At 42.4% G+C, this 23,460-nt stretch overlaps 1 protein-coding gene and 1 long non-coding RNA gene across 3 annotated transcripts in view; one reads left to right on the top strand and one right to left on the bottom strand.

The window, feature by feature from the left end:
- Positions 1-22,216, top strand: part of LOC146080843 (myosin-6) — a 31,884-nt gene extending 9,668 nt beyond the window's left edge. For both annotated transcript variants that reach the window (XM_083188530.1, XM_083188539.1), the window contains exons 4-38: positions 1,441-1,597; positions 1,708-1,735; positions 1,816-1,921; positions 2,186-2,278; positions 2,457-2,520; positions 2,742-2,840; positions 3,029-3,132; positions 3,294-3,432; positions 3,746-3,864; positions 4,047-4,196; positions 6,364-6,534; positions 6,722-7,028; positions 7,112-7,182; positions 7,358-7,445; positions 8,347-8,464; positions 8,703-8,826; positions 8,937-9,073; positions 9,358-9,613; positions 10,579-10,821; positions 10,914-11,090; positions 11,176-11,321; positions 11,395-11,485; positions 11,684-12,073; positions 13,657-13,902; positions 14,123-14,319; positions 15,453-15,636; positions 15,715-15,880; positions 16,625-16,749; positions 16,894-17,202; positions 18,039-18,242; positions 18,438-18,563; positions 18,644-18,919; positions 19,082-19,177; positions 19,266-19,400; positions 22,007-22,216. In XM_083188530.1, the coding sequence (XP_083044656.1) occupies positions 1,441-1,597; positions 1,708-1,735; positions 1,816-1,921; positions 2,186-2,278; positions 2,457-2,520; positions 2,742-2,840; positions 3,029-3,132; positions 3,294-3,432; positions 3,746-3,864; positions 4,047-4,196; positions 6,364-6,534; positions 6,722-7,028; positions 7,112-7,182; positions 7,358-7,445; positions 8,347-8,464; positions 8,703-8,826; positions 8,937-9,073; positions 9,358-9,613; positions 10,579-10,821; positions 10,914-11,090; positions 11,176-11,321; positions 11,395-11,485; positions 11,684-12,073; positions 13,657-13,902; positions 14,123-14,319; positions 15,453-15,636; positions 15,715-15,880; positions 16,625-16,749; positions 16,894-17,202; positions 18,039-18,242; positions 18,438-18,563; positions 18,644-18,919; positions 19,082-19,177; positions 19,266-19,400; positions 22,007-22,030 (5,466 nt within the window). In that variant the 3' untranslated portion in view covers positions 22,031-22,216. The remainder of the gene's footprint in view (positions 1-1,440; positions 1,598-1,707; positions 1,736-1,815; positions 1,922-2,185; positions 2,279-2,456; positions 2,521-2,741; positions 2,841-3,028; positions 3,133-3,293; positions 3,433-3,745; positions 3,865-4,046; positions 4,197-6,363; positions 6,535-6,721; positions 7,029-7,111; positions 7,183-7,357; positions 7,446-8,346; positions 8,465-8,702; positions 8,827-8,936; positions 9,074-9,357; positions 9,614-10,578; positions 10,822-10,913; positions 11,091-11,175; positions 11,322-11,394; positions 11,486-11,683; positions 12,074-13,656; positions 13,903-14,122; positions 14,320-15,452; positions 15,637-15,714; positions 15,881-16,624; positions 16,750-16,893; positions 17,203-18,038; positions 18,243-18,437; positions 18,564-18,643; positions 18,920-19,081; positions 19,178-19,265; positions 19,401-22,006) is intronic.
- LOC146080857 (uncharacterized) overlaps positions 1-23,460 on the bottom strand; it is a 122,642-nt gene extending 99,182 nt beyond the window's left edge. The window contains exon 1 of the long non-coding RNA XR_014475010.1: positions 22,834-23,460. This is a non-coding gene — a long non-coding RNA (uncharacterized LOC146080857). The remainder of the gene's footprint in view (positions 1-22,833) is intronic.

Below are 23,460 nucleotides of genomic sequence, written 5' to 3'. Positions count from 1 at the left end.
CTCTGGATTGATTATGTCACTGAACAAAGTCTGTGTGAGTGGCGTATTTTTGGATGGATTGTATGGATAGTATACCTCACATAGGGGTGAATTTATGAAGCTTGGAGAAGTGTTATCTATCACCATAAAGAACGTTATGAGCAAGGTGATAATGGTTCATCCAATCAGCTACAATATGTAAATTGACAGGTAAGAGCTGATTGGCTGAACCATTATCACCTTGCTCATAACGTTCTTTATGGGGATAGATAACACTTCTCCAAGCTTCATAAATTCACCCCATACTTTCTTAACTCCTACAGCTTATTGGGCCCACTCCAGTCAGGCGTTCGCTCTCAACACGAGACAGCACTGACTAAAGTAGTGAATGATCTGGCCACTGCTAAAGCAATAGGCCATTTCTCACTTCTTATTATTCAAGATCTCTCAGCTGCCTTTGACACGGTTGACCACTCTCTTCTCATGCAAACACTACAATCCCTAGGTCTTCAGAATAAAGCCCTTTCTTGGTTCTCATCCTACCTACAGTATCTCATGTAAGGCCCATTATCTCATGTATTGATTATTGCAATAGTCACCGGTCTTCCTAAGAAAAGACTCTCTCCACTACAATCCATTTTTAATGCAGCTGCGATGCTGATCTTCCTATCTAGACACTTAGGGGGAAATTTACTAAAGGAAATTTGTAAAAAATAGGTGTATTTGTATCCAGAAATACACTTATTTTTGACATTTACTATCCCGAAAATACGGCAATTCGTATTCGTATTGATAGCACATCAATACGACTACGAATTGCCGTATTTTCGGGATAGTAAATTTCAAAAATAAGTGTATTTCTGGATACAAATACACCTATTTTTGTACAAATTTCCTTTAGTAAATTTCCCCCTTAACGTCTGCTGATCTGCTCTGTGAGTCCCCCCACCGGTTGCCTATATTCTATAGTATTCAATATAAAATAGTTCTACTCACATATAAAAGCCATTAACCTGACTACACCAACATATATCGCTTCACTTATATCAAAATATATCCCCACCAGACCTCTCCGCTCTGCACAAGATCTGGGTCTTTCATCCACAATCATTACTAGATCCCACTCACAATTGCAGGACTTTCATCGGGCAGCACCCACTCTATGGAATGCCCTTCCACGCACATTAAGTCTCTCCTCTAGATAGATAGATAGATAGATAGATAGATAGATAGATAGATAGATACTGTATGTGTGCAGTCAAACTCAGATATATGCACGCCTATGCTTTGGCCTAGCTTTTTCATAAAGTGCTCCCTGTTGGGACTAAATACAGTAGTTTTATGAGTGGTCATGCTGGGAGGTGAGAGGTTACTGGGAAATAATGCATGGTCATCATGTGATTAGTGTATCCAATCATGTTAATGGACTTCTGTGATGTTATTTACGCTCTCTCCTCTCAGACATATTCAGGACTGTTCTGTGTGACTGTGAACCCCTACAAGTGGCTTCCTGTGTACAATGCAGAGGTTGTTAATGCTTATCGTGGGAAGAAGAGGAGTGAAGCCCCACCTCACATCTTCTCCATCTCTGACAATGCCTATCAGTACATGCTGACAGGTCAGACACTGATCATAATATATAATATATATATCTCTGATAATAATATAGAATATATGTGGCAAGTGTACTTGAGGTTCAATAAGTTTCTCTCTTCCTTTTCCTCATAGATCGTGAGAACCAGTCCATCCTTATCACGTGAGTTTATCTTCTTTGCTGCTAAACCTATAGCATCTGTGTCTATGTTCCTCATTGATATCTCCTACTTTTCTCTTTAGTGGAGAATCTGGTGCTGGGAAGACTGTAAATACCAAGCGTGTCATCCAGTACTTTGCTAGCATAGCAGCAGTTGGGGGAAAAAAGGATGCAGCCGCCGCCAACAAGGTGAATACACCAGGCCATACAGAGCAAGACTGTGAGCGGCAATGACTGAAAGGAGGCTGTAATAATAAGGTGGTGGTGGGAGGGGGTGGGTCTAATGTAGCTGCATCTGGACAGGAAGGCTGGCGATAGAAACAGCTGGCAAGGAATAATTACACAAATGGGCATCATGATAAAGAAAATAAGCTAATGTGGAAGAATAGATTTAGACAATAATAATGTTATTAGGTGACTTACTCTCACTAACCTTGTATTCCTTTATCCCAGGGGACTCTGGAGGATCAAATTATCCAGGCTAACCCTGCACTGGAAGCCTTTGGCAATGCAAAGACATTGCGAAATGACAACTCCTCCAGATTTGTAAGTACCCAACCTATCACATCACATTCCGCCCATCAGCTAATCTGCTATGTATCTATATCTTCTACTTGTGCTATTTCCTGTATCTCCCTTACACAGTACTACTCCTCTAACTTTGCCATGTTAGCTTCACTCCTCATATGTCTGTCTTTTTCCCTCTTATCCTCACATCATCCAGGGTAAATTCATTCGCATCCACTTTGGTGCCTCTGGGAAGCTGGCTTCTGCTGACATAGAAACCTGTGAGTTATGCGTTCATTCCCTCTCATCTTTCTCCTTTCCAGGAAGGAATGCAAAGGAATTAATATAATATAGATAGATATGTTCCTTCTTTTCGATATGTACTTCCATAATTATATATGAAGGAGTTTCTCTAAAACAGTGACAATCACGATAGATCATCCATCTAACACTTACTCCTCCATTATTCTATCTCTAATCACTCGTCCTCTTTTTCTTTCAGATCTCCTGGAGAAGTCTCGTTGCATCTGCCAACTGAAGTCTGAGAGAAATTATCACATTTTCTACCAGATCCTATCCAATAAAAAGCCAGAGCTTCTGGGTAAGTTGTTCCATGTCCATCTGGTTATCTGAGGTTAATGCCATTATGTAGTCTCCAGACATTTATGATATACAACTGCATTAGAGACACTGAGCTGCACTTATATGTTTTTCTGCTGTATTATGATATTTTATAGAATGGCTATTTGTCTACCTATTATGAATAATATTTGTTGTTCTCAATGGCAGACATGCTCCTGGTTACCAACAACCCGTATGACTATTCCTACATCTCCCAAGGAGAAGTCACAGTTGCCTCCATAGATGACTCAGATGAGCTCATACAAACAGATGTAAGCAAGTTTCCAAGTTTAGCTAATCCCAAATTGATGCAATGCACATGTACAACTACTTAGATTCTCCCTTTTGTGATCTCCCTTCCCCACACATATTATGCTTGATTGTCTAATTTCAATGTACTGATCATGTTGTTTATCGTACTCTCCGATACCAGAGTGCCTTTGATGTCTTGGGCTTCACTGCTGAGGAAAAGGCTGGTGTGTACAAGCTGACTGGAGCCATCATGCACTCTGGAAACATGAGGTTCAAGCAGAAGCAAAGGGAAGAACAGGCAGAACCAGATGGGACTGAGGGTAAGGTGGATGTACAGTGTTATACAGTGTGCGTATTACATGGAGATAACTTGTGTGCACAGTGTAGTGCAAGGAGGAAACATTTAACACCATAGGTCTCTGCTAGACAGAGATGGTATATGGTCTGACCTTCACAACTCCCATGCATGAGAAGATGGTCCTGTTCAGTAGTGTAGCAATAGCCCTCGCATACGGTGGGTGGCTTATGGGCTCTGCGGGTCTGTGAGGCCTATTTTTAACACTGCCTACTCTTTATGTATTAAAACACCAGCATTTAGTCTCAGTTGTCACATAAACCTTGCTTATGTTGCAGAGGCTGACAAAGCTGCTTACCTCATGAACCTGAACTCTGCTGACCTCTTAAAGGGTCTGTGTCACCCCCGGGTCAAGGTGGGGAATGAGTATGTCACCAAAGGGCAGAGTGTACAACAGGTTAGTAATTGCATTATCTACAGTATTGAGAATTTTGTTTTATTATTTTTCAACAATGCCTATCTTTGCTAAATTTACTATCTCTAGTCTCCTCTTGAGGGTGGTTTCTAGGCTTGTCTATGAGTAACTTGGCTCATTCCCCTCGTAGAGTTTCTCATTTCAGTCTTTTTCTCATTGCATAGGTGACCTACTCTATCGGTGCCCTGGCCAAGTCAGTGTATGAGAAGATGTTCCTGTGGATGGTGGTGAGAATTAACACCACACTGGAGACCAAGCAGCCCAGACAATACTTCATTGGAGTGTTGGACATTGCAGGATTTGAGATCTTTGATGTAAGTATTAGGCCAGCTAGAGGAGTATTGAAGCAGAGGAGCTGAATAAATAATTTCAGCTGCCAGATATATTATAGTTGGTGATTTATATAGAAACTTACCAGGCTATGGGGCAGATGTATTAAGCCTAAACAAAAGATAAATGCAAGGGTGATAAAGAGAGATAAACGTCCAGCCAATCACATCCTGGACGTTTATCTCTTGTTAAGGCTTATCTCTTGTTAAGGCTTAATACATCTGCCCCTATGTCCCATGTCACTTGAGGTGGGCTCATGCCCGGGGTGCTGGATGTGAAAACCATATGTGCCACATGATTGTGGAGTTGTGCCACATGATTGTGATGAAAATCCAAGTTTCAGCCATGAATGTGTAAAGGAGGCCTCTAATGTGAGCAAACACAGCATTTTCTCATGTCAAGTCCCATTTTGCCTAATCTGTATCTTTTGTACATGTGTAAAGGAAATATCGGTGTGGTTAAAGTCACAGCCTGGTGTCACTGGAACCCTGTCAGTGATGAGATTGAAGGTCCCCCATACACTGTGGTGACTTCGCCCCTTGGAGAAATCACACGCTGTGCCCCCTTGAGCTGCCTGGAACCTCTGTGGGTGGCAGGATCGTATACGATATATCACATGCGGTCCTTGTGCATGCAATATATATATATTGCATGCAATCATAGCCAAGCCGGCCTGGTTCAGAAGCAATCCAAGAGATTGCATCTGCAGCAGGGGTGACTCAGAGGGTCCGGTGCGATACGCACTGATCCGCGCATTGCATCATACCCGCCATCAGTCACCTGTAAATTGGGCTCTTTTTCTGTGACTGATTGCGGAAATCACAGGAAAAGAGTTCCAGGTACTTGTTTCCTAGCACGGCCACACCGATTCACATCGGGGTGGTCGTGTCGGAAAAATCGGGTCGATCGCATCGCATGCGATGCGATCGTCGCGACCGACCGATTTTGGACCCGATTTTTTTTTTTAATGAAATGTAAATCGGGTCCCTGGGACCCGATTTTACATTGTATTCAATGTAAAAATATTCCCAACCCCCCCAAATTTAACGGCGTACACCGTACCCCACGGTAGACGCCAACCCGAAGCGTGGCGAGCGCAGCGAGCCCGCGAGGGGCGGCGGTGTGCGTCCTCCGACCTTTTCATTCCCCTACTATCCACGTCGGCGTGGAGTTGAGAATAGAATAGTGTGGCGAGCGCAGCGAGCCACCGAGCCCGAAGCGTGGCGAGCGCAGCGAGCCCCGCGAGGGGACGCGGATACCTTCACAGGTAAACGCGTCCCTTCGCGGACTTCACAGGTGTCCGCGTCGCCACGGACACCTGTGAAGCCCGCGAGGGGACGCGTATAACTGTGAAGGTATCCGCGTCCCCTCGCGGGGCTCGCTGCGCTCGCCACGCTTCGGGTTGGCGTCTATCGTGGGGTGACGACGGGGACATCTATAATGTGAAATGGGTCATATTGGCCCATTTCACATTTTTCACATTTTTTCACTATTTCAATGTCAAAAAATATTTTAACATTGAACCCGATGGAAAAATCGGGGGCATCGCGTCGTGACCATTGTTAATGGTCCCGACCGACGCGATGCCCCCGATATTTTACCTTTCCCGACACGATTTCAATGTTAAAATATTTTTTAACATTGAAGCCTATGGGGAAATCGCGGGCATCGCGTCGGTCGCGTCGGGACCATTGTTAACGGTCCCGACGCGACGCGATGCCCCCGATATTTTATCCTAGCCGGCCAAATGGACCTGATTTCAAAGGAAATCGGGTCCATCTTATGGATCGTGTACCTTAACTAAAGGTACACGATCCATAAGATTTGTGGCCTTGCTAGGAAACAAGTACCGAGTTCCAAATTGCAGGTACATCGCCCAGTGTATGGGGGCCTTAAGATGAACATTAAATAGATTACACTGCTCATCTCAGAGTTTGTCAGTGTCACCAGGTATCTGGCACCATATGGTCTAAAGACACTGGGTGTATGGAGACACATCTGTTTCAGCCTTAATTTGCATTTGAGCATCTCCGTGCTATAAGATCTCTTGAACTATAAATGTAGTGCTTCTGTTTTGTGTCCAGATTATTTTCCTTTTTCTATATGTAGCATAGATCATTTTTCTTATTTATCAACTCTTTCTATCACCAGTTTAACAGCTTTGAGCAGCTCTGCATTAACTTCACCAACGAGAAGTTGCAGCAGTTCTTCAACCACCACATGTTTGTGCTGGAGCAGGAGGAATACAAGAAGGAGGGCATTGAGTGGGAGTTCATAGACTTTGGCATGGACCTGCAGGCCTGCATTGACCTCATAGAGAAGGTGAGGGTGCCTACTGGTTACACAATCACTACCAATTATGAGCTGCTCTGTTAACTTGACTGTTTACAGGCCTGATGCATCTGTGTGTTTGTAATGTGTGAATACTGCTTACAAACTGGGGGGGGGGGGGGGGGGAATGTTGTCATTCTTTTTCCTAGCCTAGTAACACACCTTTGTTCCTCTACAGCCCATGGGTATCATGTCCATCCTAGAAGAGGAGTGCATGTTCCCCAAGGCATCAGATGTGACCTTTAAGGCCAAGCTATATGATAATCACCTGGGCAAGTCCAATAATTTTCAGAAACCCAGGAATTTAAAGGGGAAGCCTGAGGCTCACTTTGCCCTGGTGCACTACGCTGGTACAGTGGACTATAACATCATGGGCTGGCTGGAGAAGAACAAGGACCCACTGAATGAGACTGTGGTGGGGTTGTACCAAAAGTCATCTCTCAAACTGCTGTCCCTTCTGTTTGCCAACTATTCCAGCACTGACGGTAGGAACTTTCTGATCTGAGGACATCGTCGATCTGCTGATTTGATGTGTAAATAATAACTCTTTCTTTCTATCATCCCACAGAGAGTGGTGGGAAAGGCAAAGGAGCAAAGAAAAAGGGTTCTTCTTTCCAGACAGTATCTGCTCTACATAGGGTAAAGAGGTTTCATAATTCCAATGTGTGCCTGCAGCACAGTGGGAAATGATAGTTGTTTGAAATTTACTCAATTTAATTTCAGAAAAATAAATGTATGCTTAATGCATTGGAATCTTCCATTGGCTTACATGTCTATGTCTATGTTTCTTAACATCTTTTGTATACTTCAACAGGAGAATCTGAACAAACTAATGACCAACCTGAAAACCACTCATCCTCACTTTGTACGCTGTCTCATCCCAAATGAACGCAAGGCGCCAGGTACTAATCACAAAAAACATATCTTTGGCTTAACATCCAACCATTGAAATCAGTTCACCACAAATAGTCTGCTTTATTCTGTAGCCCATGAGCCCAGATAATGACTGCAAACACATATTGGGGGCCGATGGGGTTTAGATCGATTATTGTATGATCGACCACCCTCAGTCAACCTGACTTAGCCATGTAAACATAGTCGGAGAAAGATATGATACAGCCCTTGGGTTTTACCGAAAAAAATTACAAATACCAATTATGAAATTTTATTATACATTTAATGAATAAAACATCACATATAATTTCATGAAAAGAGAATTCTCTTAAAGATAAAAAATGGGTATGAATAAAAACGTTTTAAAAAATAAATGCCAATTTGTTCCAGCTAGCATGGAAGTTTCATGGAGAGAGTGTAAACATAGATGACAGTCGCTAGTTAACGATAGTAACCCTAGTTAGAAGCTGGTGGCTGATCGGCGGGACTATGGCCAATGGATACATGGTTGATGGGACTTTTTCATGTTTTTTGGTGCCGAATGACACAGGGGTCCCCGAGGACACTGTATATGTGCGCAGTGTGCCCTTGCATGGCTTGCTAGACTCGCCATGCTTCTAACTCTATGTCCACTTGGATAGTAAAGAATGATGCAAGTAGACGGCACCAAAAATCCTGAAAAAGTCCCGTGGACCATGTGTCTGTAGACCATGGTCCCACCGTTCAGCCACCGGTGTCTAACTAGCGTTATTGCCGCTCAACTATCTTTACACATCTAACTAAGCCTGGTTGACTAATGGTGGTCCACCATACCATAGACGATCTAAACCCCATCTACCCGATGTCCCGATACCAGACACAATGCCATATCACTCTGGGGTAGTTGCCACATGTATTTGTATGTTTCAGGTGAAATGGACAATCCATTAGTAATGCACCAGCTCCGCTGTAACGGGGTGCTGGAAGGAATTAGAATCTGCAGGAAGGGATTCCCCAACCGTATCCTGTATGGGGATTTCAGGCAACGGTATGTCTGTTAAACATTTGTAGTTATGTGTATAAAAAGTAATCTATAGATTGTAAGCTTGCAAGAAGGGCCTTCATACTTCTTTGACTGTCTATAACTACCCAGTTTGTTTTATGACAGTTTCCAATTGTAAGCACAATGGAATTTGCTGTGCTAAATCGTAAACTGTTATTATTAATAATAATAATAATAATAATTTAAAAAAAAGTTTTTTTCAATTGATGACTTTTTTCTGCAGTTACCGAATCTTGAACCCAGCAGCTATTCCTGAAGGGCAGTTCATAGACAGCAGAAAAGGGGCAGAAAAGCTTTTAGGATCTCTGGATATTGACCATACTCAGTACAAGTTTGGACATACAAAGGTAAAAGCCCATTGGCATCATGTTTCCCTATATCAATGACCTGCAACAATAATGCAATGTGTCTTTAATTGGAGGCAAATATCAGACACCATATTTTACATTCCTATTAGGTATTCTTTAAAGCTGGTCTGTTGGGTCTTCTTGAAGAAATGAGGGATGAGCGGCTCTCTAGGATCATTACTCGAATCCAAGCACAATCTCGGGGATTGCTGATGAGGAGAGAGTTTAAGAAGATTTTGGAGCGCAGGTGAATCAATACATAAATATAATGTCTGGTCCTGCTAGTCTTCAAATTGTATAATGTAGTTCCTTAAATGGATTTAATGTTGAGCTATGCATATTTAACTTTTACTGTTAGTCAGTCTGCTCCTATACTGGGATTACAACAATTTTCTCTGTAAGAAAATGAATGCTTAATATTCCTCCATTAACATTAGTGTCATATGTCCTCTTTTTTTAGGCGTCTAAATTGTAAATTTCATGTTACAAAATTTACATAATTTCTAATCTACATTCTGAATTTCACATCAGAGATGCCCTTCTCGTAATTCAATGGAACATCCGAGCTTTCATGTGCGTCAAAAATTGGCCCTGGATGAAGCTTTACTTCAAGATCAAGCCCCTGCTCAAGAGTGCGGAGACAGAGAAAGAGATGGCAAACATGAAGGAAGAGTTCCAGAGGCTGAAGGAAGCCCTGGAGAAGTCTGATAGCAGGCGCAAGGAGCTGGAGGAGAAGATGGTCTCTTTGTTGCAAGAGAAGAATGATCTGCAGCTACAAGTTCAATCTGTAAGCCTACTTAAATACAATATATAGAAAATGAGTACAGGTGGAGAAGCTGCTTCTAGCAAATGAAAAGTTTCTAGCTATCATTTTAAAGAGTTTACTTGATAAATCTATTGGCAACTCCTCCACTTGTATTTCTTCAAAGGTTTGATACATCTTCTCTATAGTGCTCTTTAGGAAAAAAAAAATAATTATAATCTAGTTCAGTGATGGCTAACCTTGACACTCCAGCTGTTGTTGAACTAAACATCCCAGCATGCACTGCTACAGTTTTGGCATGGCCAATAGCAGAACTGTAGCAGGGAATGCTGGGATGTGTAGTTCAACAACAGCTGGAGTGTCAAGGTTAGCCATCACTGATCTAGTTTCATATTAAGCGTATATATGTAGAAATATATTTTTATTCTTAAGAAATAATACATTGGGAGGGATGTAATGCGGCCTGAGTTTGGTGGCAGTGCAGGATGCTGGACGAACTCTGAAGTTTTTTTAAAGGGGCAATCACTTACAAGGCAAAACCATGCTTTATAAGTGTTTGCCCTTTAAAAAAGTTTGTCTGGCATCCCGCACTGTTGCCATTACATCTTGCCCTATGACCACTATCCCCTTAACCTTAATATTTTGGTCCCAGAATATAACTGAAAGACATGCAGAATAATCCATCTTCAATATTTCAAATACAATCTAATTTGGTTTACGGACATGGTGAAATTTCATACATATTTAAATAATTCACGTTTTTTTTTTTTTTGGGGGGGGGGGGGTAGTTTATTAATGTTTTTAGAAAACTAATAATCATTGTGGAGGGTAGAGAGAAAAAAAGGAAGAAGTGTGGTGCAGTGGGTCGTATGGAGACCTCATACTGTGGAAAGCATCAAAGATTTTTTTGATTAAAAGTTTTTTACTTTTTATTTACAGTAGTTACTGGTTTTTGAAAAAGGTTTTAAAAATATCTCTATTTGTTACAGGAACAAGATAACTTGAATGATGCTGATGAGAGGTGTGAACAGCTTATCAAGAACAAGATCCAGCTGGAGGCCAAGCTAAAAGAGCAGACAGAGAGGTTGGAAGATGAGGAGGAGATGAACGCAGAGCTGACAGCTAAAAAGCGGAAGTTGGAGGATGAGTGTTCTGAGCTCAAGAAGGATATTGATGACCTAGAGCTAACCTTGGCCAAAGTGGAAAAGGAGAAGCATGCCACCGAGAATAAGGTGAGGCTTTTCTTTCAGATAATAATTTTTCGGATATGGGAGTTTTTATTTCCTTTCATTTTCCATCTCATCTAAATAATTTGGTATTTTAGGTCAAAAATTTGACTGAGGAGATGGCTGGACTAGACGAGATTATTGCCAAACTAACTAAGGAGAAAAAGGCTCTGCAGGAGGCTCACCAGCAGACTCTTGATGACCTTCAGGCTGAAGAAGACAAAGTTAATGTTTTGAGCAAGGCCAAAGCCAAGCTTGAGCAGCAGGTTGATGATGTAAGTGATGCTTGTAGTTTGCAGAGTAGAGACCCCAGGGTAGAGCTGGATGGAGTCACAGCTGATGGTTATTGGTTTCTTACAGCTGGAGGGATCTTTGGAGCAAGAGAAAAAGATTAGAATGGATCTGGAACGAGCCAAACGAAAGCTGGAAGGTGATCTGAAACTGACTCAAGAGAATGTTATGGATCTTGAGAATGATAAACAACAGCTGGAGGAGAAGTTGAAGAAGTGAGCATCTACCTTGAGGCTTTTTTAATATTCTATGATTAAAACAATTTAATACATTATATTTCTCCAATAGGAAAGAGTTTGAGATTAGCCAACAAAATAGCAAAATTGAGGATGAACAATTACAAGGCATACAACTGCAGAAGAAGCTCAAAGAGCACCAGGTATGCTTCCAATATTCTAAATCATATCATACCAAGTCACATTAATATACTATTCACAAGTATATCTTATGACCATTTTCATTTCACTCCTTTACATAATGTATTTTAATCATGAAATGTGCTTAATACTGTATACTACATTTCACTGAATGACATGTGTGTTCATATCTCATCTTTCCTCTATCCTCCTCTCTTGAGGCTCGTATTGAGGAGCTGGAGGAGGAACTGGAAGCAGAGAGAACAGCACGGGCTAAGGTGGAAAAGCTTCGCTCTGACCTGTCAAGAGAACTGGAAGAGATCAGTGAGCGCCTAGAAGAAGCTGGTGGAGCCACCTCCGTGCAACTGGAACTCAACAAAAAGAGGGAGGCAGAGTTCCTGAAACTCAGAAGGGATCTAGAGGAGTCCACTCTGCAATCAGAGGCCACAGCAGCCACACTCAGGAAAAAGCATGCAGACTCTGTGGCAGAGCTTAGCGAGCAGATAGACAACCTGCAGAGAGTCAAACAGAAACTGGAGAAGGAGAAGAGTGAACTGAAACTGGAGTTAGATGATGTGGCATCCAATATGGAGCAGGTGGTGAAATCCAAGGTAAAGGAGTGATCTGGATTTATTCTGCATGTTATATCAACTTGTTTAATTGTTATTACTTTATTATAAGGCATATTCATGCATTATTTCTCATGACGGTAAGCACCTTCTATCATCTTTTAATAAACATATATAATTGTAGTTTTCCTCTGCATAATAAATATAGTGAGTGTGCAAAAATGAATCCATCACAGTGTCTGTGACGACTGTGCAGCTGCTGTCTAGCATTGAGATGGTTTTAAAAACAATTTTGTGTTTCCTACTTAATGCACAATTCTAAATTCCAGTTGTATTGTATTTTTTATTATACTTGTAATTGCATAATCATATTCTAGAGAAATGACAACTGATTGGGATGTGCTGCTTGGCAGTAGATGTCATAGACCCTAATACAATAATGTTAGTAAGAATTTATAGGACACATAAATAAGGATTACTAAATAAAATAGACATTAAATTGAGCCATCTGGAGCCAACCTTTTTGCTTTGTGTATCATTAAATCAAATAGGGCCCATGACGAGTATCAACACAATTGTTTGAAATTTTGCGGACTTGTGTGCATATGGAAAGTGGCACAAATGACAAGAGAGAGAGATAAAAAGATATATCTATAGATATATAGATATATCTATATATCTATATATATATATATATATATATATATATATATATATATATATATAGGTACTTTCTTATATGTTAGTTGGGCGCCCACTAAGCAAGTTGCTTAGTGGGCTATTCTGCGTAGTGAAATCGCATCGCATCGCATGGGCCATTTTAGGGCCATGCGATGTGCGATGCGATTTTCCTATGTAATTTATTCACTGCTCTCTCAGCCCTGGGCCATCGCACCTTTGAATTAAATGTGAGTGAAGTTTTTCACGTTTTTTTCAATTTCATCTAAAAGTCTCCTGAGTGCCTTCTTTCTGTGGGATTGTATCTATCTATCTATCTATCTATCTATCTATATACACACTTGTTAAAATATGCGCCCTGAATCAGCTATAAACAAAACAACTGTCATCAGAGTGAGTCTTTTGGAGGGTACACATATTCCATTGAATGGACAATACATTGCTGATACATCGGCCAGTGTGAACCAGCGATACGTCAGACAAAGACATCATTCACAAACATATTATGGCGGATGTGTAGCACAGACGATGGCCATATCAATTGATCTTTAGGTGTGTACCAAGCTGTATATGCATCTCAGTGATGGACTGCAGCTGTTCACAGTTGTTATCGTCCTAGGGTAATCCTGCCTTTCTCCACCCAACTTGCAAGAGTTGCAGACTGTTTTTTTGGTATGTGCAGAACCATTTTGCCTGATTAAATGGAAACTGATGTAAGTTCAACTTAGCATTAGCCTCAATGTATCCAAATCAGTTATTATGATCTAGAAAACGTATACACATATGTGTCATTTTACATGCTTGCTGCGATGCGTATGAGTGTTACATACCAAACTGTATTTGCATTGTGGTCTCACTACATTGTAGTTGTACACAACTGTAGTATAAAATTGATTTACTGTGTGCTATATTTTCCTATTATACTTTTTCTCTGTTGTAATATCCAGGCAAACTTAGAAAAGTTGTGCCGCACATTAGAAGACCAAATGAATGAGCACCGGAGCAAGTATGATGAGTCTCAACGATCACTGAGTGAGTTCACCTCCCAGAAGGCAAAGCTGCAGACAGAGAACGGGGAGCTGTCCCGCAGATTGGATGAGAAGGAAGCATTAGTGTCCCAGCTGACTCGAGGAAAGCAAACATACACTCAACAGTTGGATGACCTTAAACGTCAAATGGAGGAAGAGAGTAAGGTAATCATTGTGTGATGAGGAAGGCAAATTTTTACTTCTGTAACATAGATAATATTTAAGAGTTGTTTTAGATTTTGGTTCTGAAAAATGTTTTGTTACCATATACCTTATCATGGGATAAAGTAAATATTTGACTTCCTTCATTTCAATGTATTGGAAATAGTGGGAGCTCACTTCTTATATCTGCATATAATACCAAACACCTTTCTCTTACCATAAGGCCAAAAATGCACTAGCCCATGCTCTGCAGTCTGCCCGCCATGACTGTGATCTTCTGAGGGAGCAGTATGAAGAGGAACAAGAGGCCAAGTCAGAGCTGCAACGGATTCTGTCAAAGGCCAATGCAGAGGTGGCGCAGTGGAGAACCAAATATGAGACTGATGCTATCCAAAGGACAGAGGAGTTAGAGGAGGCCAAGTAAGTGAGATAGTATTAGGTACTATAATTAGCATTTGATTTCAGACTTTATTAACTTCTGTGACATTAACAGGTTTACTGTAACTAGGGTGGCCAATCCCAGGATCGGGATCGACGGGATCCCGGGATTTGGCCCCAAAACACAGTGATTTCGATCCCGGAGTTGGACTTTCCAATCCCGGGATTTGGGGATTAGCCGGCACATGCACAGTCTAATGCCGGGCTGCAACTCGCTCAGAAGCTGTCCGGCTGTTCCCGATGCCTGGCCTGCGGCTCTGCACAGCATCACAGGTCATGCTGCACAGGCCAAACAGTTGCTCTGCTCATCCAAAGCTGTACTGCATTGCTGCCCAGCCTGGCTCCAGCCACCCGCCCGGCTCCCAGACGCTCCTCCAGCATCACCGCAACTCTCCCCGGCCCAGCTTCTAGTTGCTCCACCAGCCTCCAGCAGCACCGCATCGCTCCCTGGTCCGACTCACAGTAACCCGCCCGCACAGCTCCCGGCCACTCCCACCCACACCCGGCCATGAAGGCAAATATGCAGGGCATTTTTCTCATTAGGGAGGCCAATTACCGGATTCCGGGAATCCCATGATTGAGCATTTTTCCAAACCCAAATTCCGGGATTGAAAACATGCCCCAAGATTGGCTTCCCTAACTGTAACTTTATCTGTTATGCATTGTTTTGCTGCTTTATTCCTTATCTCGCATTTGTAGTCTGTGACTGCTTGTTGAATGATGCCTGACCACCTCCTCACATTGCATGAGTGATCCATTGCCTCTCTAACATCGTCTCAGGTGTCTTAATGCATCTCAGCTTTATAATTCCTTTCAACAGAGAAGCTTTTTGCTTGGATTATGTTTCATGCTGTTGTATAAGACGAGCATAAAGCTTGTTTGTTAGAAGGCTCTGCTTCATCCTGTGCCACCATGATGGGTGAAAAAATTGTAGGTAGAAACAAAGTATATGGGAAGTTCCTTGCATGAATATGGGAATGCATGACCCATAATGTTTATCTATTTGCATATGCATTTATTATTTGTTGCTGTTTTTTCCCTGGAATCATTATCTAGTACACAGTCCTCTTGTCTATAACCTCATGATTTATGCCCCAATACACCTTCTCCGGTAGGAAGAAATTAGCGCAGAGGCTCCAGGAAGCAGAAGAGGCTGTAGAGGCTGTAAATGCAAAATGCTCGTCTCTTGAGAAGACCAAACACAGACTGCAGAATGAGATAGAGGACTTAATGGTGGATCTGGAGAGATCAAATGCTGCATCTGCTGCACTCGACAAAAAACAAAGGAACTTTGATAAGGTGATTAAAAATTATTTCATGTTACAGAAAGCTGAAAATATGCCATGGACTGGCTCTAACCATCTTCACGTTTTCCAGATCCTAGCTGAGTGGAAGCAGAAATTTGAGGAATCACAGACGGACCTAGAGTCTTCTCAAAAGGAAGCTCGCTCCCTCAGCACTGAGCTGTTTAAGTTAAAGAATGCCTATGAGGAGTCTCTGGAGCACCTTGAGACTTTCAAGAGGGAAAACAAAAACCTTCAAGGTAAGAAATTATCTATAATATATATATATATGTCTAGTGTCCATGAAACACTGCCATCAGTTGGCAGCAAGTGAAACTACATCTACTAGCTTTGGAAGCATTTGCTTTGAGTGGGCTTGCACTGCCATTGCTTGGCAGCAAGTGAAACAACATCTACTAGCTTTCGAAGCATTAGCTTCGAGCGAGTTTACTAGTCATCTATATATATGTTTAGTGTCCGTTTGTGTGTCTCCAAAACACTGCCATCTGCTGGCAGCGAGAGAAACTACATATCTTTCTCTCTCTCATACATGCACAAACCACGAGGCAATTACAAGGTAGCCGACTAGCTTTCAAAGCATTTACTTCTAGCGAGCTTATTAGTCAACTATATATATGTCTAGTGTCTGGTTGTGTGTCTCCAAAACATTGACATCTGTTGGCAGCAAGTGAAACTACATCTCTTTCTCTCTCTCTCATACATGCACAAACACAGAGGCAATCACAAGGTAGCAAACTAGCTTTTGGAGCATTTGCTTTGAGCGGGCTTACTAGTTTAATACAGTTTAACATTGCATACATGCATACATGATGCATGTATGACAATATGGTCTTCTTTTTGCATATTCATGCAATGAAATGGCAATTTTTTTAGTAAATGCTTGCCTAATAAGAGTATGTGGCAGGTAAGTGGTTATAAAAGAGCAATTCAAAGAACAGCAAACCGCTATTATGACATTAACTAAATCCAAAATTGTTTCTCAGAGGAAATCTCAGACCTAACAGAGCAACTGGGTGAGGGTGGAAAGAGCATTCATGAACTGGAAAAGGTTAGAAAGCAACTTGAGCAGGAGAAGATGGAGCTGCAAACTGCTCTGGAAGAAGCTGAGGTAAGGACACGGGTCATCAGAGGAAACAGTTACAATAAATCTGCCCAAAATTATTATGGCTGCAAACCATGATACACATGTAAATAACACTAAATAACAAGCTGGTGTAAGGTTAGTGTAGTGAAATCTGTATTTTCTCTTCAGGCCTCATTGGAGCACGAAGAAGGCAAAATTTTGCGTATCCAGCTAGAGTTCAACCAGATAAAGACTGAGATTGAGCGGAAATTGTCAGAGAAGGATGAAGAGATGGAACAAGCTAAGAGGAACCACCAGCGTCTGGTGGATTCACTGCAAACTTCACTTGAGGCTGAGACTAGGAGCCGTAATGAGGCCCTCAGGATCAAAAAGAAGATGGAGGGTGATCTAAATGAAATGGAGATACAGCTTAGCCAGGCTAATCGTGCTGCAGCTGAGGCCCATAAACACCTGAAAGTGGCACACACTTCTCTTAAGGTAAACTGCTACTTTTTAACAGTAGACGCATTCATACAATAAGAATTCTCTTCCCACCTCAGTTTTTCAAGTGTTGAAAAAAAAAATTGTAATAGCTTGTTAAATAATAAACTACCCTTCTGGGTCTAATCATCATCACTTAAAAGAAGGTGGAAATTAAAATGTAAAATCGAATTCTAATCATTACAACGGTAACAAGTGAGAGATCACAGGTATCCCATAATTGGGTCAGATCGGAATTTCATAATTCCGATCTGACCCAATGTCTCCATAGATCAGTATGGTGACCTAAATTAATCAAGCTCCAAAAATAAAAATAAACATTTCCTCATGGGAAGAAGTCCCAGTTGAGAAGATGGACCCATTCATATAACTCTGGCACAGATCCGTTCACCACTATACATTAGTGTTAAAGTAATGGTGAAAGGATTTGCACAGAGACAATAGATCTTTAGATTTGGTCCACAATAATTAACATTATGAATAGGCGTCTATGTCTTGGTAAACACATGAAAGCTACAGAGGTGTTCAGTATCTATATAATTAATGTAAAGCATGTGGTGCACATTGCCTCAAGAGCCGCAAATATACCATGTGCAGAAGGTAGCAAAGGATCTGACTGTGCAAGATTCTTTATCTTCTCCACAGCCATTGGCATCATATTTCCAGAGGGATGGAGCACACATAAATACACATGGGATTACTAATTTCTTAAAATGGCCCCTGACAGAGGGACAAAAATAAATTTACCTGCGTAGAGTTAGCCCTTGTCATATAGTGGCTGACATTAGAATGATGAGCTATTACCAAAATGACCACTATGTCGTTGCTCACAGGACACCCAAATTCAATTGGATGATACATTAAGGGCCAATGATGATCTTAAAGAGAACATTGCGATTGTGGAGAGGAGGAACCTGCTGCTTCAGGCTGAGCTGGAGGAACTGCGGTCACTGTTGGAACAGACAGAGAGAGCACGCAAGCTTGCAGAGCAAGAGCTGATAGAGACCAGCGAGAGGGTCCAACTCCTCCACTCTCAGGTCTGAGGGGAACATGATTTTGTCATTCCATAAATAACATATTATTCCTATACTGATTGTAACTGAGTAGATGTGTGATCAGTTATGCCGTCGTTAGGACTTTCTTTCTATTACATATTTATATATATAAATATCAGTCAGGCTTAGTTTCTGACATCTGTTTGATTATGTTTTGTTACTCTTTTCCTCACATAGAACACCAGCCTGATCAATCAGAAGAAAAAGATGGAGTCTGACCTGTCCCAACTACAGACAGAGGTGGAGGAGACAATACAGGAATGCCGCAACGCAGAGGAAAAGGCCAAGAAAGCAATTACTGATGTACGTATCTAGATAGCGACTTCCCCCAATTTTACCTAGTTCATGGTTTAATGCCTGTGCCACACATCTCCTGTATCTAGGCTGCCATGATGGCTGAGGAGCTGAAGAAAGAGCAGGACACAAGTGCTCATTTGGAGAGGATGAAGAAGAACATGGAACAAACCATCAAGGATCTACAGCAGCGGCTGGATGAAGCTGAGCAGATTGCCATGAAAGGAGGCAAGAAGCAGCTGCAGAAGCTGGAGGCTCGAGTCCGGGAACTGGACAGTGAGCTGGAGGCCGAGCAGAAGCGCAATGTGGAGTCTGTGAAGGGGATGAGGAAATATGAGAGGCGTCTTAAAGAGCTCACTTACCAGGTATGCCATATAAATGATGACATAAGTAAAATATAAGACCATAAAGCGACATAGTGAGATATATTGGCATATTACTACTTACTTACTTATTACTAAATGCTTCAGTTAGCGTTTCCTTATTTTAGATCTCCACTTTTTCTATTCTTTCAATTCCTTCTACAGACAGAAGAGGACAGAAAGAACATGGCGCGTCTTCAGGACCTGGTTGACAAGCTGCAGCTGAAAGTGAAGGCTTATAAGAGACAGGCAGAAGAGGCTGTAAGTAAATACCATATCATCTTCTCTTCTTATTTTCTGTCCTATACTTTTATTCCATTTTCCATTTTTAAACATGTTATACCTATAGGAGGAACAAGCCAACTCAAACTTGTCCAAGTTCCGGAAAGTTCAGCATGACCTGGATGAGGCAGAGGAACGAGCAGACATTGCAGAGTCTCAGGTCAATAAGCTGAGAGCTAAGACCAGAGATGTAGGAGGCAAGGTGAGTGCTAAAGAGTAAAATGGGTATGTTGTATGCAAAGGGTAAAGCACAGAATCATTGATTGCAGGGAAAGCTGACCATACACTTGTCTGTTTGGCCACTTTTCACCTGATTCCGATGAATCGGGACGAGAAATTGGGTGAAAAGTGTCCAAATCTCAGGTGTTTGACATCTGCTACGATCCGATGTGCATTGGACCGGAGTTCGAGATCGGACCTGCTGCACAAAGGATCTGTAAATTTGGACAGGCTCTGGCAGTGGCGAATGGGCATCACATGCGATATGTCGCATACAATCCTGCCGCCTGGGAAGCTACCGGGCAGTTCAAGGGAAGTTTTATGCAACATCTCCCTCTGAGGAAGTCGCATAAGAATCATCCATAATAATCCAACATAATGTAGGTTAGGATGCTCCCAATGATTTATCGTTCATCCTTGTTTTGTTCTTTTACACATACATGTACATCACTCTCCTATGATATAAATCATGCTCTGTCTTATTATTGATGTTTTTATTGCTACTTTGACCATATTATTTCTCATTCATAAATTGGAAATGATCTGCTTAATACAAGTTATCTGTATTTAAACTGGCTTAAAATCATGTGTGGCCCCTCCAATGCCCTTCTTCAGATGTGGTTGGAGTAGTTATCATGCAACTTGGAAGTAGGGATGCCAATCCCGGGCCATTTTTTCAATCCCTGGATTCGGGATTCAAAAATGCTCAATCCCGGGAATCCGGATTGATTTAATGGTGTCAAAGCTGTTAGCAGCAGGGCTCTTTAGCTGCACTGCATTTTCCTCTTTAGCTCTACCCCCTGTCCCTCAGTCATTACATCCCCTTTCTCTCCCCCACAGTCTTTCTATCTTTCCCCTGCCAGTCCTATTTCCTTCTTGTCAGGCATTATCTATGGCTCCTCTTTCCCTCCTCCCACCTACCAACCTCTATGTATACTTTGCTGGCAGGTGTCTTGCTTCTGGCTGGAGACCCGGCACGACGATCAGGAGGGCGGGCACGGCTGGCTTTTACCTAGCCAGTTTTCTTGGGCTGGCATCTTCAGAGTTGGCTGGAGACTCGGTGGGGTGGGCAGGAGACCCAGCGGGTGGATGTGGCTGTCGGGCTGCATAGCGCGACCTCTGAGGTCACACTGCGCACAGATGAGGGACAGCTGGGCAACGTCTGCAGTAGACCCAGTGGGTGTACGCGGCTGTCAGGCTGCATAGCATGACCTCTGGGGTCACACTGCAGACAGACGAGGGACAGCCAGGCAATGTCTGCTACTCATCGCTGCCCGGCATTTAAAAAAACAAACCAATATCTGCGCAGAGAGCATGCGGTAAGCAATCCCAAAATCCTGGGATTGGACGAGCCAATCCCGGGATTAAAATCCCAGTGTTTTTAGGCCAAAATCCCGGGATCCTGCCGATCCCGATCCCGGGATTGGCCTCCCTAAATGGAAGCAACAATAGCTCTAATATGGTAATGCAGCAGGAGACGTCTCGCCTCCTGCTGCATTACTGATACTAGATTCATCCTAGGATGCAGTATCGGATCATCAGGGGGCCGCAAGAACTGCCTAGTGGCCAGGATATCCCACCTGCATTGGCAGTGACATGCCTTCATTTAAAGAAACAGAGCAAATAGCCAAACCCTTCCAGCCCCCAAATCACTGACAATCTGATGCCGTGGTGCAACCAACAGCACACACCCATACTGCACATGTGGAATAAAGGTCTGGTGCATGCGCAGAGTTCTGAACATCAGTACTTTGATGTATGAGCCGCAACATCAACCAGCAGCCAAATGTTATAGCCTCCGAGTTCGGCCGCTGTACGGGACACCGTCTGAACTCAAATGTTTTTTTGGTACTTGTGTAGTTTCACGGCGCCAGCATCGCTCGCCCACGCTGCGGGCTCGGTGGCTCGCCACGCTATTTAAAATCAACTCCATGCCAACATGGATAGTGGGGGTATGAACTATCCATGTTGGCATGGAGTTAAGTTAGTTTATTTTAAATAGTTGTGGCGAGCGTAGAACCCGGAAGTAGCACGGCACCATGCTGGCGCAGTGAAACTACACAAGTACCGTTTTTTTAAAGGGGCAATCATTTGCAAGGCAAAACCATGCCTTGTAAGTGATTGCCCCTTTAAAAAAATGTCAGAGATTGACACAGCGGCCAAACTCGAAAGCTATTACATTTTGCTGCAAATCTGAATGAGGGCCAATGCCTATAGATTGTAAGCTTGCGAGTAGGGACCTCCTATGTCTATGTCGGTTTGTTTCTACCCAGTTTGTCACTGTTGTTTCCAATGATAAAGCGCAACTGAGTATACTGCGCTATATAAGAAACTGTAAACTGTAAATGATCACTGACCAGCTGACTTAAATAGGATTTAATTGTCCCACTGTTTAATTTGGTTTTAAGATGATCTTTATTCTCAATGACGTATAGATTGTATAAAGCAGAGACCAAAGTATAGGGCAACACACTATCTGCCAATATACCACAATCAGTAATCAGACTGCTGGACCATGTTGTTTACTAAAGATAGCGTTGATTCATAGATTTCAGTCTGACAGATCATTCTTTTGTGTTTCTTATACAGCAAAAGATCCTTGATGAAGAATAAAGAGGATACGTTCCCAGGAGCGCTTAATGATTTAGTGAAACTGTACATACTCTGTAAACAAGGTTGCAATAAAGAGTGTCTGCAAAATGCAAACCACAATTTACAGTATCTCTCTACTATGATGTCTGTACACGTATTTGCCTTATTTACCTTATTCAGAACTTCCATTATTTTACGGACAATAAATCTACCCATTGCTTAATTTCGGTTGGTAACAAAATAATTGTATTATTCCACTAATTATGGTCATCATCATTATGTATTGGAAATTGCATCACCATAAAGGGCGTTATTCAATACGGTCGGCAAGGGGGTTTGTATGGCGTGGATGGGTTTTCCTCAAACCCCCCCTCCCCATATTCAATGTAAGGGACAAATCCTCGCTGTGAGAGGACGGCGAGGATTCCCTTAAACAGTGAGGTCTGTTTTAATGGCCACACCTGCCATTTCCACCTCGACTCAGGGAACAGGCGGGGTAGAAATAGCATGTGAAGGGGAGGGAGTTTAATACTGATGGTGAGCTATCGGCGCTTCTTGCCGTCGATAACTTGCCATCAGGGACATTGAATACACCTCAATGCTGTAACATAGAATTGGACAAAACCTATATGCCCAACTAGCCTGCCCATATATATATATATATATATATATATATAACTTGGGGAACACAGCGGCGGCACTCGGAGACTTGTAAAAAACAGCTTTATAACATCATTAAACAGGTGCAGACAAAGACCGACGTTTCGGGGAAGAGCCCCGTTTTCAAGGTGCAGGAGTGACAAAATCAACAGTAAGACTCTTACCTTTATCAGGTAAGGGAAGACAGAGGCGGCAGCCCGTCACCTGCGTCCGTCGCCGGCGTGTGGCCGGAAGTGGTGCGTGCTTCACTTCCGGTTCTTCCGCCCGGCGTTCGCGACGCTGGGTTACCTGGGCAACCTGTGTATAAACAAAACATTTTCGTGAATGGCGTGTGACAAAATACAGTGCGCAAGAAACTTAACAGCACAGGTGGCACAGTTATAGCATTGATGAGCAATAAATACGTTATTAATATAACGGTGATTTTCAACTGTGCGGCATATTAGCTGGAGGCTGCTGGCTGGAGGTAGTGTGTACATCTAAATGGGTCAGGTTGTAACATATCATTCTAGCTCATGCGTATATGATGCATCATATTGACACCCTGTCTCAAAGATATAAATCGGGAGGCAGGTCAAGGATAATTGAGCTGGCCTGGAGGGGGCTTAATGGATAATAAGTATAAGATGGCAAGCGCTCAGTGACTTGCGGGGGAACTAAACTGTTGATGGGGCATGCATGGGAAGTCCATTTAGAAAACATTCCATGGCATCCTCTCGTTAAGTCCCCGAGGGTGTGTGAGGCAGTAATGCTAACCATTACACCATCCGTACTGGCCCGTACTGGGACGA

This window comes from Crinia signifera, chromosome 1 (genome assembly GCF_055691185.1).
Source record: "Crinia signifera chromosome 1, ASM5569118v1, whole genome shotgun sequence".
Taxonomy (NCBI): Eukaryota; Metazoa; Chordata; class Amphibia; order Anura; family Myobatrachidae; genus Crinia; species Crinia signifera.
Note: the sequence above shows the minus strand (reverse complement) of the source record. Positions and strands in the feature narration are given on the sequence as shown.